The sequence below is a fragment of the Pipistrellus hanaki genome, assembly GCF_964339955.1.
Source record: "Pipistrellus hanaki genome assembly, chromosome: 9".
Classification (NCBI taxonomy): domain Eukaryota; kingdom Metazoa; phylum Chordata; class Mammalia; order Chiroptera; family Vespertilionidae; genus Pipistrellus; species Pipistrellus hanaki.
In genome coordinates, this window is record NC_140511.1 from 76,818,456 (window position 1) to 76,833,885 (window position 15,430).

The following is a 15,430-nucleotide window of genomic DNA, read 5'->3' on the forward strand; positions in this document are numbered from 1 at the left end:
CTTGTGGCTGGGTGGGGCGAGGGGGCGATGGGGACTCCTCTCCATGGGTGGGCCGCTCCTCCGTGCAAGAATGCGAGGCTCCCTGGGGTTCCCTCAGAGCCCCAGCCCCTGGCCTTGCCCCCTCCCTTGCCCCCCCCACCTTGCCCCAGCTGGGTGAGTTGGGAGATGGTAACTGTAACTCGTGGCTGAGCCCTCAAAGCGGGGCCATTCCAGCCCCCCTTTTCCCAAGCCCAAATCCCTGGGCACCGCTGCTCAGTGGCCTGGTGGAGCCGGGGGAGAGGCAGGGCCTGACCCCCTGGCCAGGCCAGCGACCACGAGATTGACGGGAGGCTCCGCCTGCCCGTCCGACCTCAGGGCTCCGGAGACAGGGACCCAGCCCCAGGAGGCGGGTGCTGCTGGGAACGAAGCACACGCACCTCCCCGTACCCCACCCTGATGACCAAGGCAGGGCAAGGCTCCCATGTTGGCACCCCGTGGGAGAGGACTGAGAGCCCACCCCATGGGTGGGGCGGCGTAGAAAGGGGCTGGCTTTCCCTCGGGTCCGGGCAACTCCTAAAATAAGTTCATTTTTAAAAATCACAGTGCGTAGGTGGTGTCTGCTTCGCTCAGGCCAGCCGGCCCGGTGGGGGAGAGGCAGGGAGGCGGGGGAGAGGCAGAGCAGAGCGGGGAGAGGCAGAGCCGCTGGGGGAGAGGTAGAGTGGCGGGGGGGGGGGGGGGGGGGGGGGGGGGGGGGGGGGGGGGAGGCAGAACCAGGGGGGCAGAGGGGGGAGGCAGGGCGGTGGGGGAGAGGCAGGGCGGTGGGGGAGAGGCGGGGCGGTGGGGGAGAGGCAGGGCGGAGGGGGGAGGCAGGGCGGTGGGGGAGAGGCAGGGCGGAGGGGGGAGGCAGGGCGGTGGGGGAGAGGCGGGGCGGTGGGGGAGAGGCGGGGCGGTGGGGGAGAGGCGGGGTGGTGGGGGAGAGGCGGGGTGGGGGAGAGGCGGGGCGGTGGGGGAGAGGCGGGGTGGGGGAGAGGCGGGGCGGTGGGGGAGAGGCGGGGCGGTGGGGGAGAGGCGGGGTGGGGGAGAGGCGGGGCGGTGGGGGGAGGCGGGGTGGTGGGGAGAGGCGGGGCGGTGGGGGAGAGGCGGGGCGGTGGGGGAGAGGCGGGGTGGGGGAGAGGCGGGGCGGTGGGGGAGAGGCGGGGTGGGGGAGAGGCGGGGCGGTGGGGGAGAGGCGGGGCGGTGGGGGGGAGGCGGGGTGGGGGAGAGGCGGGGCGGTGGGGGAGAGGCGGGGCGGTGGGGGAGAGGCGGGGCGGGGGAGAGGCGGGGTGGGGGAGAGGCGGGGCGGCGGGGGAGAGGCAGGGAGGCGGGGGGGAGGCAGGGCGGCGGGGGAGAGGCGGGGCGGCGGGGGAGAGGCGGGGCGGCGGGGGAGAGGCGGGGTGGGGGAGAGGCGGGGCGGTGGGGGAGAGGCGGGGCGGTGGGGGAGAGGCGGGGAGGCGGGGGGGAGGCAGGGCGGAGGGGGAGAGGCGGGGTGGGGGAGAGGCGGGGCGGTGGGGGAGAGGCGGGGCGGTGGGGGAGAGGCGGGGTGGGGGAGAGGCGGGGCGGTGGGGGAGAGGCGGGGCGGTGGGGGAGAGGCGGGGTGGGGAGAGGCGGGGCGGTGGGGGAGAGGCGGGGCGGTGGGGGAGAGGCGGGGCGGTGGGGGAGAGGCGGGGCGGTGGGGGAGAGGCGGGGTGGGGAGAGGCGGGGCGGTGGGGGAGAGGCGGGGCGGTGGGGGAGAGGCGGGGTGGGGGAGAGGCGGGGCGGTGGGGGAGAGGCGGGGTGGGGGAGAGGCGGGGCGGTGGGGGAGAGGCGGGGCGGTGGGGGAGAGGCGGGGCGGTGGGGGGGAGGCGGGGCGGTGGGGGAGAGGCGGGGCGGAGGGGGAGAGGCGGGGTGGGGAGAGGCAGAGGGAGAGTAACGATTGTCCTCAGGGAGGCTGCAGAGGGAGAGAGACCTCTGGGGTGTATCGGCTGCCAAAGAATAGGCGCCTCAGTGTGGCCTCCCCCCTCAGCCTGCCCCGCGGGGGGAGCACACACAGCTGGGGCCTCCAGCAGAACCTCGTTCTATACATGTAAGCGCAGCAGCCTGCGGCCCCCGGGACAAAACCTCATTGTTAGGCACCCACCGCCTGGGCGCCCCTCCCCCAGCCAGAACTGTCATGGCATTGACCCTCCTCGGTGGCCACCAGGGCCCGGCTGGCTGGGCCACATCTGGGGCTCAGGCACCGGCCGCCCTCCCCCCTGGCTGGTCACGGAGGCCGGGGCGGGGGCAGGGCGGTCGGCCTGGGTGGGAGCAGCTTCCAGGCTCTCACCCCAGCCGCTCCGGGCGGCCCAGCTCATCCCCACGCCCCTGCTCCGGGGGCCGCTGGCTGGCAGAGCCCAGAGCTCGAGGCTGGCTAGGCTGGTACCCTGGCCTGCCCCAGGCCCTCCCAGCCCCTGGGCCGCCGTTTCCGTTTGGGGTGGGACAGCGTGGGGTGGACCAGTGCGGGGTGGACCAGTGTGGGGCGGGACGGGTTTTCTGCTCTGGAGAGGCTGGGCATGAAGCCCTCCGCAGGACATGATTCGATGGCTCTGCGAGTCTGGAGGGGGTCTAGGGTTCCGAAGTTCGGAAATGCCGTTCTCCCGCCGGGCAGGAATGGGTGGCCCAGTGGTTGAGCGTCGACCTCTGAACCAGGAGGTCACAGTTCGATTCCCGCTCAGGGCACGTGCCGGGGCTGCAGGCTCGGGTCCCAGGGTGGGGCTTGCAGGAGGCAGCTGATCAGTGATTCTCTCTCATCACGGATGTGTCTCTCTCTCGCCCTCGCCCTTCCTCTCTGAAATCAATTTTAAAAAAAATTTTTTTTTTTTAAAGAAAATGTCACCGAAACTGGTTTGGCTCAGTGGATAGAGCATCGGCCTGCAGACTGAAAGGTCCCAAGTTCGATTCCGATCAAGGGCTTGTACCTTGGTTGCGGGCACATCCCCAGAAGGGAATGTGCAGGAGGCAGCTGATCGATGATTCTTTCTCATCGATGTTTCTAACTCTCTATCTCTCTCCCTTCCTCTCTGTAAAAAATTAATAAAATATATTTTTTAAAGAAGAAAGAAAATGTCGTTGTCCATTCATTCAACACACGTCTCTTGAGCACCTCCTGTGTTCCGGGTGTGTGCTTGGTGCTGACGCTACAGCAGCGATGCAGCCAGAGCAATCTCTCAGCCTCAAGCCTGTTCCAGAGCCAGAACAAACACCAAACGAAACGCGCGCTGGGGGCCGCGGCTGGAGGTGGGGTGTCCGAGGGGTGATGTGGGAGCGGAGACCTGACTGCCGAGGAAGAGCCAGCCCCGTGGGGACACGCATGATGGGGAGCCGGAACAGCACTGCCCAGCCCCGTGGCCGTGTGAGTGTCGGCGAGGAGGCCGTGGTGGCTGTGACGTAGTGAGCCCTGGAGAGAAAAGCAGGAGCCGAGGTTAGTGGTCCGGACAGGGCAGACCCAACGAGGCCTTGGGAGCCAGGGCAAGAGGTTTAGATATTGCTGTGAGTGCAAAGGAGACCACGGGTTTTGGCAAAGGAGTGGCATGATCTGATTTGCGTTTTTTAAAAGTGATTTGGGCCGAAACCGGTTTGGCTCAGTGGTGGAGCATTGGTCTGTGGACTGAAAGGTCCCAGGTTCGATTCCAGTCAGGGGCATGTACCTTGGTTGCGGGCACATCCCCAGTAGGGGGTGTGCAAGAGGCAGCCGATGGATGATTCTCTCTCATTGATGTTTCTAACTCTCTATCCCTCTGTCTCCTCTCTGTAAAAAAAATCAATAAAATATATTTAGAAAAATAAAAATAAAAGTGATCTGGAAGGATTCTGGGGATCAGCGAGGAGGGGGCTGTGCAGTAGGACAGGAGAGATGAAGAAGCGCCCAAAGGGGGAGGGAAGAGGTGAGAGAGGCGGGTTTACCCAGGACTCCCCAGGAGGGAAGCCCCCGGCCTCATCCCACCACCCAGGGGGGCAGTGACCGAGGGCAGCGTCCAGGGTCTCAGGGTCTGGCTCTGGACGCTGGCGGTGACCTCATTACCTTGAAACGCTTAGATCAGCAGTCGGCAAACTCATTAGTTAACAGAGCCAAATATCAACAGGACAAAGACTGAAATTTCTTTGGAAAGCCACATTTTTTAAACCTAAACTAGGTACATCGTTATTAACTTAATTAGGGTCCTCCTAAGCTGGCCTTTGCTAAAAACTCAAGGTACCAAAGAGCCACATGTGACTCTCGAGCCGCCGTTTGCCGACTACTGGCTTGGACCTGTGCTGCCCAACCCTGTAGCCACCCACACTCGCCTACTGAGACCTGAACCTGTTACAACGACGCAAAACAGCAAGGCCGGCTCCTCGGCCACCCAAACAGCCACATTTCTGCCCAGCCACCACACGGGCAGCCCAGGGGACTGTCCGTCACCACAGGAACCTGCCCCAGAGCTCTGGCACAGGGGACCTCGCGGGCCCTGAGCCTCAGTTTCCTCTCCAACGCCATTTGCTGGGCGCGCAGGCCGGGCTCACACCTGGTCCCTAACCGCAGGCGTGGTCCCTGCTGCGGGGCTGGGGTAACGAGAAGAAATGGGGGTGTCTCTGGGGTTTGGGTCTGAAAACCTGATTCAGAATCCTGTGATCCCCGCCTTCCTCCCCCTCCCCCACCCCCACCCCCACCCCTCCCCGTCCGAGGAGAGGACGAGGACTGCGGGACAGGGAGTGGCCGCTGACAGCCCCAGGCGCGGCGCACCCAGCCCGGCCCGCAAGCCCTTCCATCCCCCCACGAGGCCGGGGCGCCCGCACCCCGCCCCGGGGAGGACCCCTAGCCCGCCGCCTGGGAGCCGCGCGTCCCGCTGGGGCTGCGGCGCGGGCCGGCCGGCAGGGGGCGCAGGGCGCGGCGGGCGGGCGGGGCGCGGGGCGGGCGGGGGCCGGGCCAGGCGGCGCGGACGGGGACGAGCGGGCAGCGGCGGCCGGACGGACGCGGCAGCGGGAGCCGAGCCGGACTGTCGCGCGGCCGCCGGCGATGCCGCGGCCCCAGGCCGGGCTGTAGCGGGGCCGGCGGAGCGCGGCGGGCGGGCGCCATGGAGGTGGTGGACGAGACGGAGGCGCTGCAGCGCTTCTTCGAAGGTGAGGGACCGCGCCGGGAACCCCTCTCGCCTCCCGGGGACTGGGACCCCCACCTGCCTGCACCTCTGGGACCCCCCGGGCGCCTCCTCTGGGCTGGGGCCCGAGCAGGCTGGCGCAGCCTCCAGGAGTCACTGCCCACCTCCTCCGAGCTGGGCTCCCGGCTCCCGGCCCCAACACACAACTTCTTTGGAGTTGTGTCCCCGTCCATGCCCCGTCCTCCTCCATGCCTGCCGGGACCTGCAGTACCCCCAGCCCCCAAATTCGGACACCTCCAACTCAGAGTCTGGGGACCCCCTCCTGTGCTTCTTTGGAGCCTCCCCCAGGCCGGGACCCCCAGAACACTTGCTGGAACCTTCCGTGTCTCAGGCTGGCACCCCAGCTCCTAGCGTCCCCCTCCCCAGAGGCTGGGACCACCGCAGAGAGTCGCGCCCACTGTGTGCCTTCAGCTTGCCCCCCACATCACCACCCACACGGCCCAGGTGAAACCGGGTGCCCAGGCCCCGGGGACCTTCCCACTCACTCCCTGGAGACTGGGACCCCCTTCAAGACCGCCACCCCCTTCTGCAAGGATGCTCCCTCCCCCAAGGCTGCAGTTCCCCTTAGCAGCTCCCCCCACCCCCGCTACTCAGGCTGGGACCCCTTGCCCAGCATCCTCAGCGGGTTGGGCTCCCAACCCCCACCCCCACCCCCGAACACTCTCCTTGGGCTGGGACCCCCTTGAATTGGGGTCCCTACTGCCAACCATTTCCACGGGGAGACCCTCCCAAAGCTGTGACCTGCATCCTGCCAGCCCCCCCCCCCCAGGCTCCTCAGGATTCTGCCCCCCCCCCCTTATTCCTGGAGCTTTGCCTGCTCTGACCCCACCCCCCTCACCTTGACCCTGTCAGGACCCTCCAGGGCTGGGGTCTACACACACCTTACAATACTCCCCCCCCACACACACACACACAATGGTGTTGGGGTCTCATGCATCTGACCCCTCCCCTCTCCATTTCCAGGGTAGCCTGCCCCTCCTCCAGGGCTCTGTCCCCGGGGGTGCTGGATTCAAGAGGGATGGGGCCGAGGGGGGCGGGGGCTGAGGTGCAGGCTGGCATGTCCCAGCTACCCTGCGGCTCAGACCCTCCCTGAGCATCTGACCAGACGCTCTCCACCAACTCGGGGGGCCCAGCCTCTGGCCTACCCTCTCCCCAGTCCCCAAGCCTCCACCCTGCTCCCCAGCACATTCGGCACCCAGTACTCAGTGATCCAGAAACTTCCATTGGTGTGAACCTGCCCCCGGGAGGCAGGGGTCACCCGGGGCCAGGGGCCTGGAATCAGGACCTCAATTTCAAGCCCAGCTCCCAGATCCAGGGCCCCATGAGGGAGAAAAGACGGCCATTCTCTGACTCCGTTTCTCCCTCTGCCCCCTCCTGCTTGCTGCGCAGGCTGGGCAAGGGCACCCCCAGGCCTCGGGTCCCCCCGCTGGGATGCTGGACACACCTGGACCCACCACGTCCCGTTCCCTAGATCAGACAGAAGGGTTGGGCCCCTGAGAGTCCTGGGGGCCCCCCATCAGCCCCAGGGGTGCTCATTCTCCCCAGACACTGTTCACCCTTTAGGAGCCTTCGGGGGGCTTGATTGGGGGGGCGGGATTCCTGGGGAGTCAGGAGGAGGCGACTAGCCCTGGCTTGAAAGGTACTCTTTTGGGGGTGCCCTGAGCCGGCTAGTGCCCATGGGCCGAGCCCCCCGGCTTCCTGCAGATATCCCCAAGCGGCTGGGCCCCGGCGGAGGATGGGCCCGGCTGGCCTGGCTCCCTGGCTCCTGAGCCAAACTTTCCCTCCTGGCTTTGGGCGGGGGGTGGGGTGGGGGCTGACGCCACGGCTCAGCCATGCGGCGGCCTGGCGGGAGGCTGCGCTGCTCCCTCGGAGAGATAAGAGGAGACTCAAGAATGTCTGTGGGGAGCAGGGAGGTGTGGGCTGCCGTGGGGGGGCGAGGAGCCGGGCGGGAGAGCGCTCCCTGAGGCCGAGACGGGAAGGTGGGGTGGGCGCCGAGGGCCGGGGTCTCTGGGGCCCCCCGGGAGGGGCTGGCCTGGCGGGGACTCGGGTGGGCAGCGGAGTGTGGACCTGGCGTGGGTGCGAGGGAGCTCCGGGGAGCGCGGGCCTGGGCGTGCTGGTGGGTGCGCGGTGGAAGGGCGGGGCGGGAGCGGGGCCTCGCGCCTGGGCCGTGGGCTGAGTGTGGGCACAGCCTGTGCTCCCGCCCGCCCGCCCGAGGGGCTGGGGCACCCGCGTTCTCACCTGTCCCTGCGCGGCCGTGGCCTCTCCCCTGGGTATCGGGGCAGGGGCTCTGCTTTCTGCTCTGGGGAGCATGGGGCCCTCGTCTGGCGTGGCCCACTCTCTGGGCACATCAGGCCTATGTCCTGGTCCTGCCCGGGCAGGCAGGCCACGCTGTGCCCGCCCCGGGGCGGTAGGCCGAGGGCTCAGGCGCTTTGGGCCTCGGGTGGGCGGCTGGGGCAGGGCGGCCCCTCAAGGCTGGTACAGCTGGGGCCCCGTGACCCCCCTGCTAATCCCCTGGAGGGAGGCTCCGGGCGCCCACAGGCCCCAGAGAGGGGACCCTCGGGCAGGAGGATCTGGCTCCCAGCAGGAAACAGGGCCACGGTGGCTAGTTGCTTTGAGCGACCGGCCGGGGCCTTGAACGCCCAGAGCCTGGTGAGGGATGGGGCAGGGCGGCTTTAGAGGCTCTGGTGAAGCTCGGCCACGAGAGCTGTGTGACCTCAGGCGGAACGCTCGCCATCTCTGGGCCCTTGCCCCGCCTGCAGGGCAGGAGGGGTGACACGGAGCTGAGGGTCCCTTCAGCTCTGATGAGCCTCCTCTCAGCCCAGGAAGGGGTGGGATGGGGCAAGGGGGGCTGGCCCTGACTTGGGGGGCAGGTGGGCTTGAGCGAGCAGCTCTGCCCCCCAGAGCGCAGGCGGATGTGGGGGAAGCCACGGAGACCAGGGGAGCTTCTGAGAGGCTGGGGCCTCCACGCAGCCTCCGGGCCCCGCCAGGCCTGGAGGTGGGAGCTGAGCGTTTCCCTCTTCCCAGACCCGCTGGGGCCCTGGCCTGGCACCCCCTCCTCTCGGCCTCACCGCCCTCCGGGGCGAGCAGGTGTGCCGGACCAGAGAGGGGACTTCCCACGGGACTCTCTAGCCGCCAAACAGAGACAGATGCTCTTGTCTCTTTGCCTTTGTCCTCTGGTGAGATCTCTGCACTGGAGACAAGGCCTGACCCCCGCCCCTCCCCTCCCCAGGCCTCCAGAGCACCGGGACCCTGGTTGGAGAGCCACCCTCCACCCAGCCCTGCGGTGGGGCCAACAGAAGGGGGGTGGCCAGTGTGAGGCAGAGCTGACACCAGCCCCCGCTCTCCCCCAGGGCTTAGGGGTGCCTCCGCGGGGCAGGAGGCGGCCTTGGGGAGACCACCTGTGACTGTAGGAGAGGACCCCGCCTGGACGGGAGTCTGGGGCTGAGCTGGGGGGGGGAGGGGAGGGATGGTACTGCGCCCCCAGGAGCAGGTGGAGAGGGAGGCAGCCAAACCCCTGACGTGTAAGGAGATGAAGGGAGCTGCCTCCTAGGCCCACCCAGAGCCCCTGGGGACTCCTGTCCCAGCCACACCCCCCTCAGTCCTGAGTGCAGCTGGAGGGGAAGGGGGGGCTGACTCATCCCCTTGTCCCCCACACCCAGCACCACGGGGTGGGGGGGGCAGGAAGTGTTCTCAGGGAAGCAACAATGGCTGTGTGAACAAAGGCGCGGTGGGGGCACCCCAGGAGGGCGGAGGGGAGAGGAGCCGAGTCCCACCTGCTGGCCCTGGCCGGCTCCTGAGCCTGGGGGCCTGGCAGAGGGTCCCTGGGCCTGAGGCCGGGCCAAGCAGGCTGTTTGGGAGAAAGACAGGCCGCTCTGGGCAGAACGGCCTCCTCCTGGGCACTTGGCCCCCACTCCCTGGCTCCCAAGGGCTTACAGGACTTGGGGGGCCCCCAACAGCAGAGGCTGCTGGGTAGCAGCCCAACGGGGCCCCTGATTGGCTGCTGCCCTTGGACTTTGCCCTCCCGATAAGGAGGAGCAGAAATCATTAACTGAATCATTAACGGGACGGCCCCGCCCCACCAGCCGCCTGCCCTTCCTTTCCACCTTCCTCCTTCTCCCCGCCCTCCTCCGGGCCTCAGTGTCCCTCCCAGCCGGGTGTGCATGGCGGGGGGGGGGGGGGGGGGGGGGCTCCTCTCCCACCCACCCCAAAGTCTCCAGCCCCTGCTGCCAGTGCGTGGGGCAGCCCCCGGCTTGGGGGCCGGGCCGATGAGGTCATGGTCGGAGGCCTCACCGGGCGTGCTGCGGGGTCTGCTCCCGGGTCTGCTCTCCGAGATCCTTCTTGGGGCGTATCCCCACACCTCCTGTGCCTCCATTCTCTCCTCTGTAAAATGGGGGCGCAGTGTGGTCCCAGCGCCTGCCTCCCAGGGTTTTGATCAGGTTGAGGGGGGCCTGCGAGGGGCCTAGGACCGTGCCCGGCAGAGGAGCACTCCACAGAGGTCAGGCTGGATGGCGGCCCCGCAGGCAGGCTCACGGCACGTAGTGTGGCCTCACCTGGAGGGTCTGTTGGTGCACAGGGCAGGCTGGGGCCTCTGGCTGGTGCTGTGCGCCCTGGGAAAGCCCCTTGCCCTCTCTGGGCTGCGTTTTCTAACAAGGAGAGGGGCCGGCCCTGCCTGGTCCTGGGGCCCCCGGCGAGACCCACCGAAGCCTTCTCCTCAGAGACTTGGAACTTGGGGGTGGGCGGGCCCGGGGCAGGGGTGGGCGGGCACAGGGGAGGGGCTTGACCTCCTTAGTCTTTACCTGCCGCCCAGGCCCCAGGCTTTGCATAGGTTGTTTCCCAGGAACCAGGGGCTCAGAGAGGTGCTGGTGGCGTCTCCTCATTTCCCAGAGGGAGGCTGAGGCCGAGAGGAAGGTGGCGTGTCGGGCTCACGCAGGGGGCCCCGCAGAGCTGGGACAGGACCCTGGGTCTCCTGGCCTGCGGCCACTTCAGCGGGGGGCCAGCCTGGAGCGAGGCAGGGCCGTGCTGAGGGTCCCGATCAGCGGGATGGCTGTGCTGGTGACTCCGCCCGGCCCCTTTCCCTCCGGGCCTCCCTCAGAAGGTCACGGTCGGTCGTATGACATAAACAGCGAGGCCCTGGGGTGCCGAGGCCCGGAGTAGGAAGGGAAGGAAGGGCAAACCCCGGTCTGGTCCCCGCTGGCCTGGACTGTGGGCCGAGGCTCCAGGGAACCCCGCCCCCTCCTCCAGGCCACATCCGTGGGGAAGTTCCTCCATCGGACCTACGTCCTCCCAGCCCCCTAATGCATAGCCACAGCCTCCATCTCCCTGTAGAGTGTGAGGCCCTCCCTCCTTCCCTCCCTCCCTCTGGGCCTTCCCTCCCTCCCCTCTTCATCTCTCAGGCCCTGTGCTCTCCTCTCCCTCCCGGGTCTCCCTCGTGGAGCCTGGGGCCTGGGGCCTGGGTGGGAGCAGGGTGATCCCACCCCCTCGCAGGGGCTGCCTTTGTCAGGGCACTTGAGGGTCTTGACACTGAGTTTGCTCAGTTAGATCTGGCTCCCGCTGGAGCCACCGGGGAGGTGTATTGGCCTGAGTTCGTGTGCATTTGTGTGCACGAGTGTACATGCGTGCGCCGTACACTGTGATGGGAACATGCACAAGCATGCTCGTGCCCCAGGGCCTTTGCACTGGCTCCCCCGTCTGGAATGCCCCTCCCAGAGGTCCCTGCGGCTCGCCTCCTTTACACCTTGGCTCGGTGAGGCCTGGCTCGGCCTTCGTACTTAGAACTGCGGTTTCTCCCCACTCTCCTGGCCCCTGGCCCGCGCCCGGCTTTGTTTTCTCGCAGCCTCTGTCACCAGTAAACCACCACGGACTTGACCGACCTATCGCGTGGCTCTGCCTCGGGAATGTCAGCTCCGCAGAAGCAGGTCTCGTTCATCCTGCTTCCTCCTGGGCCACCTGGGCCTCTCATCGTCCCTGGCACATGGCAGATGCTCCCCAAATAATAATTGAGATGAAAGAGCACGTATGAAGCATGCTGGGTGCGGACATGTGTGTGTCCGTGTGGGAGAGGTGTGCCACAGTGTGTATGTGTGTGTTCGTATGTACACCATCATGTGTGTGCCAGCGGATACCTGGCTGGGAGTCCACCCTGTGCGCGCACATGCGTGTGGGATACGGATGGAGACCTGCCCCTGCCCCGTGCTGCAGGGTCTTTGTCCCGCCTCCGTGGGGAGGGGCCTTTCCCTGGCCTGCCTCTCCAGGTCCCTGTGGGAGAGGCTGCGCCCCAGGCAGGAACTAATGCAGCCTCATGGACTCCAAGGGTCCCCCAGGCATCCTGGGGTGCCAAGGCCTGGGGATCCCCAGAGCAGAGCAGAGGCCCCTGGGCCTGAGGTGGTTCCCTGAGAACAGGTCACAGCAGTGGGGTCAGTGCCGTTGGGCCTGGCTTGGAGCATCCTGGGGCTGTGAGTTCAGCCTGGCGTCGGCCAGAGGACAGGGTGGCAGCCAGCCGCATGGCGGCGGGAGGAGGACACGGCTGCGTCCCCAGGGCAGCCGGAGGCTCCGGGTCCCTGGAGGAGCGTGGCCTCTGCAGCATGCAGGAATCCTCCACACTTTTAACGAGAAGTTGGGAGGGAACAGAGACACCCGTGGCTTCGGTTTAAGGACCGGCTGGCAATAGCTCGGGAGCCGCCTCCGTGTCCTTCAGCCCTCGGTGAGTGGGTCTGTTGCAGGGATGCAAAGGGCGGCTTACAAGTCCCAGGATCTGACCTGAAGGCGTTTTAAGGGAGAAGCCTGGCCACAGGGGGCAGCTAGCAGTTATCACAGTAGTCACAGGTCATATTAATAAAGGTAGAAAAGCCAAACCCAGGGAGGGGAGAGACCACTGAGCCCGTCCCAGTGTGAACTGGCTTGGGACATGTTGATTAGCTCCATGGATACTGGGAGGCGAGCCTTCGCCCTGGGGCCCTCTGTGACAGGGGTGGCGGAGGGGTTGCTGGGGCGGGCAGGCGGTCATGGGGACTGACCGGGGCAGGATGGCTAGCACCAAGGCCTGGCAGCAGGACTGTGTCGTGCACAGCAGCAGGGGACGGGCCAGGGCTCAGAGGGGCTCAGGGGAAGGGGCAAGTCCCCCTCAGGGGCTCCGGAGCCAACCTGCAGGAAGGGGAGAGGCCTGGGGGACCGCGGGACGATGGGAGGAACGGAGATGGGGTCCCGAGAGAGATGGGGACGCACTGCACGCGGACCGGGGAATGGCCTCCTGGGGCAGGTGCTCTCCCTCCGTTCTGCTGAAGGCGCGGGGCCCTGCTCCCCTGAGAGAAGGAAGCCAGGCCCGTGGAGGACGGGTCACTCGCAGGGCGTCACGACGCTGTGACGCGGGTGTTGCTACATTGGCAGACAGGCTACTCTGACCCCAGGGGTCCCTTAGGGCATGATGGGATGCCAAGGTGGGCAGTCTCCGGACCACTGCCACCCTGCCCTCCTGCCATTGCAGGGGCCAGGGCGCCCCTCAGGTCCCAACACGGGGGGTGGACACTCCGCACAGCGGGGGGACACAGGTCCAGGTGAGCGTGGCCTGGCCAGCATCCTGAGGCCCTGGCCTGCCCAGCCCACAGCCACGTGGCTGACGGGATTTCCGCCATGTTTGGGGCATGAATTGACAAGTGCCCCATTGACGGGCAGGGGGGAGGGTGTGGGCAGGGCACAAGCCACCCACTGTGCCGGGTCCCCACCCTCCCCGTCCCCCAGGACAATGGCCGAGACTCAGCCAGTGGCCACAGCTGGTGGTGAGGGTGTGGGCATGAGCACGAGGAGGGGGAGAAGGGAGGGGTCCGGGGCGGAGGACCACCTGGGCCCCCAGCCGCCCTCATCCCTCATCCCGCACCTGGCTCGTGTCCCTTCCGTCCCCTGCTGCCCAGCGGAGCGGCCTTGAGGGAGGGAGGAGTGTGGAGGGAGGGGGCTCCGTCCCACAGCCCAGGCCCAGCCTCCTGGGAGGGGGCAGCGTCTGGATCCTGTTAGAAGCAGGTAATAAAGGGCCTCATTAATGAGGAGCATCTGGGTGCACCGCTCAGCAGGCAGGGACGGCACCTGGAGGGGCCCTGTCTGGCCCCGGCTTCCACCACAGTGTGGACTGCAGGGCGGCGGTCCCCAGACCCAGACAGGCCTGGCTCCGGGGTCCGGCTCGCCACTCTGCTGGTCCGTTCTGTGAACACGTATTGCGTGCCTATGGCCGGCTTAGATACGGAGTCCCAGACCGCCCAGCTCCCGCGTCTGCAAGCGACGTCAGGACATTCATCCTTCCCGAGCCTCAGTTTCCTCGTCTGTAAAGTGGCAAACAAGAAGGCCACCTGCCCCGAGCGGCTGTCATGAGAATGAAGGATGAGTCCTATCAGTGTGTGGTGGCATTGGGCACGGCGACCACTGAGTGAGTGAGAGCCGTGGGCGTGGGCAGACCCGCCACCACCATGAGGTCTGTGCCGGGCCAGAGAGCCGAGCGCGGGTGAGCGAGGAGGAAGGCCACCGCTCAGGAGGGAGGAGAGACCTCGGAGGAACTTCCGTTTAAGCCCAACCTGGAGCACGCGTGGAGGGGGCTCTGGGGCTGTGGAAAGGGCCTGATGTGGGGCAGGGGCCGGTGGGCGGGGTTGTCCCGGGTCAGAATGGGGCAGAGGCAGGACCATGGAGAGTGCAGGGAGAGTGCCCAAAGGGGCAGGAGAGGCGGCTGTGGGCAGGCAGGGCCAACCTTGCCTGGCCTCGGGCCTCGGGCCTCAGGCCCTGAGCATGGGCAGTGCTGAGGGCGGGAGGAGGGGAGGCGGGTGCTGCTGTGACCTGGCGGTACCATGTTCTGGCCGTGGGGAGGTCTCTCGAGGTCTGGGAGATCAGCAGGAGGCGCGGCTTCCTGCTGACAGGTATCTGCTGTTGGCTCAGCCATATTCCAGGGCTATTTCGGGGACCGTGGGGGAAGGGGACCCCCAAGAGTGCCAGGGGCCCTGCCTTCCTCCTGGGTTCCTGGGGGCTCCGCCCCAGCCTCAGGAATCCCACCCCCATCCTGTCCTCCTGGAATGTTCGGTGAGAAATCTGCAATGTGGTTCGTGGTTTGGGGGGCAGGCTGTGGGCATCGCCTGGTGGCTGGACCCCAACGTGGTTTGGGGGGCAGGCTGTGTGGGGAACAGACCAGGGAGGCCTCCAGGGCTTCCAGCAAAGGAGAGATGTGGGGTCCTTGCTCCTCGGGAGGCCCACCCACCTCCAAACCTCAGTCTTGTCTCCAACCCACGGGCCCACCCCCACCCCGTCCTGCCCCAGGGGCCCCTCCTCCCCCCTCCGTCCACCCGGCCCCTGGCACGGAGGCTCTCTCCTCCCCACAACCACATCTGGTTCTCGTTAGGGTCCCAGGATGCCTCTGCCGCGGCCCCCTCTCCTGGGGGAGGTGGGCAGGAGGATTAGGGGTGATTAGGAACACTCCTGGCCAGGGGAGAGGGGGAGGGAACGAGGGGCCTGGCCTGTTATAAATAGCAACACCGTGACTCCGTCACCCCATCATTCACCACGGATTCCAAGTTCAGTCTCAGACCTGCAGCTTCGGCGGCTGAGGGGGGGTGCCCCGCGGTGCCCGCTCCTGCTCCATCTCCTGGGTTTGGTCCTCCCCCGGGAGTCCCCTCCCCTCCCCGCCCACCGGGTGGGGGTCCCAGGATGGCGAGAAGTCTCAGTGAGCACCGACCACACCTTCCCCCGTAGTCAGGCCCCTGCACCTGGGCTTGCCTCCCCCTTGCTGGGTTGCCTTGGGCCGGGGACTTGCCCTCTCTGTGTGAGGGAATGGAGCTGCAGACTTGATTGGGAGGTAAACCCATAGAGCATGGAGCGTGGTTCAGGCCTCCATCTGTCCCGTCACCATCACTGCCACGGTCAAGGTCACCATCACAGGTGGGAAAGATGGCCGCGCGGCCATGAGGAGCCTGCGGGTACTTGCGTGCAGTGAGCCCCTGTGATTGTTCGTGTACTTGGCTCCAATCAGGCCTGGCACACAGTAGGCGCTCAGTCCATGGGCCTTTGGTCAGCAGGGAAGGATGGGGGGAGGGGCGCAGAGCGTAGAAGGGGTTCTAGAACCTCGGCGTGCAGCGGCCATCCCCGGCTGGAGCAGCTCCTCCTGGCCTGGCCTCATGGGGCCCTGGCCGGCCATTGGCCGGGCTCGGTGGGTGTCCCTGGCTCCCGGCTGGGCGAGCCGGGTGGGGGCAGCAGGAGGGCCTGTCCCAGGCAGCGCGTGACTCCCAGGAGGGCTTAGC

At 67.4% G+C, this 15,430-nt stretch overlaps 1 protein-coding gene across 5 annotated transcripts in view; it reads left to right on the forward strand.

Annotated features, from left to right (window-relative positions):
* Positions 1 to 4,955: 4,955 nt before the first annotated feature.
* Positions 4,956 to 15,430, forward strand: part of MYRF (myelin regulatory factor) — a 31,311-nt gene continuing 20,836 nt past the window's right edge. For all 5 annotated transcript variants that reach the window (XM_084895797.1, XM_084895801.1, XM_084895798.1 and 2 more), the window contains exon 1: positions 4,956 to 5,133. In XM_084895797.1, coding sequence (XP_084751923.1) covers positions 5,088 to 5,133 — 46 coding nt within the window. In that variant the 5' untranslated portion in view covers positions 4,956 to 5,087. The remainder of the gene's footprint in view (positions 5,134 to 15,430) is intronic.